The sequence below is a fragment of the Rhincodon typus genome, chromosome 44, assembly GCF_021869965.1.
Source record: "Rhincodon typus isolate 14 chromosome 44, sRhiTyp1.1, whole genome shotgun sequence".
NCBI lineage: Eukaryota > Metazoa > Chordata > Chondrichthyes > Orectolobiformes > Rhincodontidae > Rhincodon > Rhincodon typus.
This window is the reverse complement of record NC_063375.1, coordinates 1092996-1093427: the sequence shown is the minus strand read 5'-3', so window position 1 is coordinate 1093427 and position 432 is coordinate 1092996. Positions and strand designations below refer to the sequence as shown.

At 62.0% G+C, this 432-nt stretch overlaps 1 protein-coding gene across 1 annotated transcript in view; it reads left to right on the top strand.

Annotated features, from left to right (window-relative positions):
* Nucleotides 1-432, top strand: part of gripap1 (GRIP1 associated protein 1) — a 26128-nt gene that overhangs the window by 24559 nt on the left and 1137 nt on the right. The window contains exon 22 of the mRNA XM_048619937.1: nucleotides 240-361. Within this exon, the coding sequence (XP_048475894.1) occupies nucleotides 240-361 (122 nt within the window). The remainder of the gene's footprint in view (nucleotides 1-239; nucleotides 362-432) is intronic.

The following is a 432-nucleotide window of genomic DNA, read 5'->3' as shown; positions in this document are numbered from 1 at the left end:
CAGCTCCCTCCCTCCCTGGCTGTCTCCCTCCCTCCAGCTCCCTCCCTGTCTTTGCCAGCTCCCTCCCTCCCTGGCTGTCTCCCTCCCTCCAGCTCCCTCCGTGTCTCTGCCAGCTCCCTCCCTCCCTGGCTGTCTCCCTCCCTCCAGCTCCCTCCGTGTCTCTGCCAGCTCCCTCCCTCCCTGGTTGTCTCCCTCCCTCCAGCTCCCTATGCTGTAATCCATGTTTTTTTTGTCTGCAGGGTTGGAAGATCTGGTTTTAGCGGAGATCAGTTCCCCGAGCCGAGCACAGACTGGGGACGGCAGCAGTGTTTCCTCATACAGTTACCGTGAGGCGATGAAGGAGGGAGCGTCGAGCACCAAGGTGACGGGGTGGAGCGGGGGGTGCTGCTCTCCCTGAGGTCCTGAGGCCAATATTCCGCCCCCTGATAAACA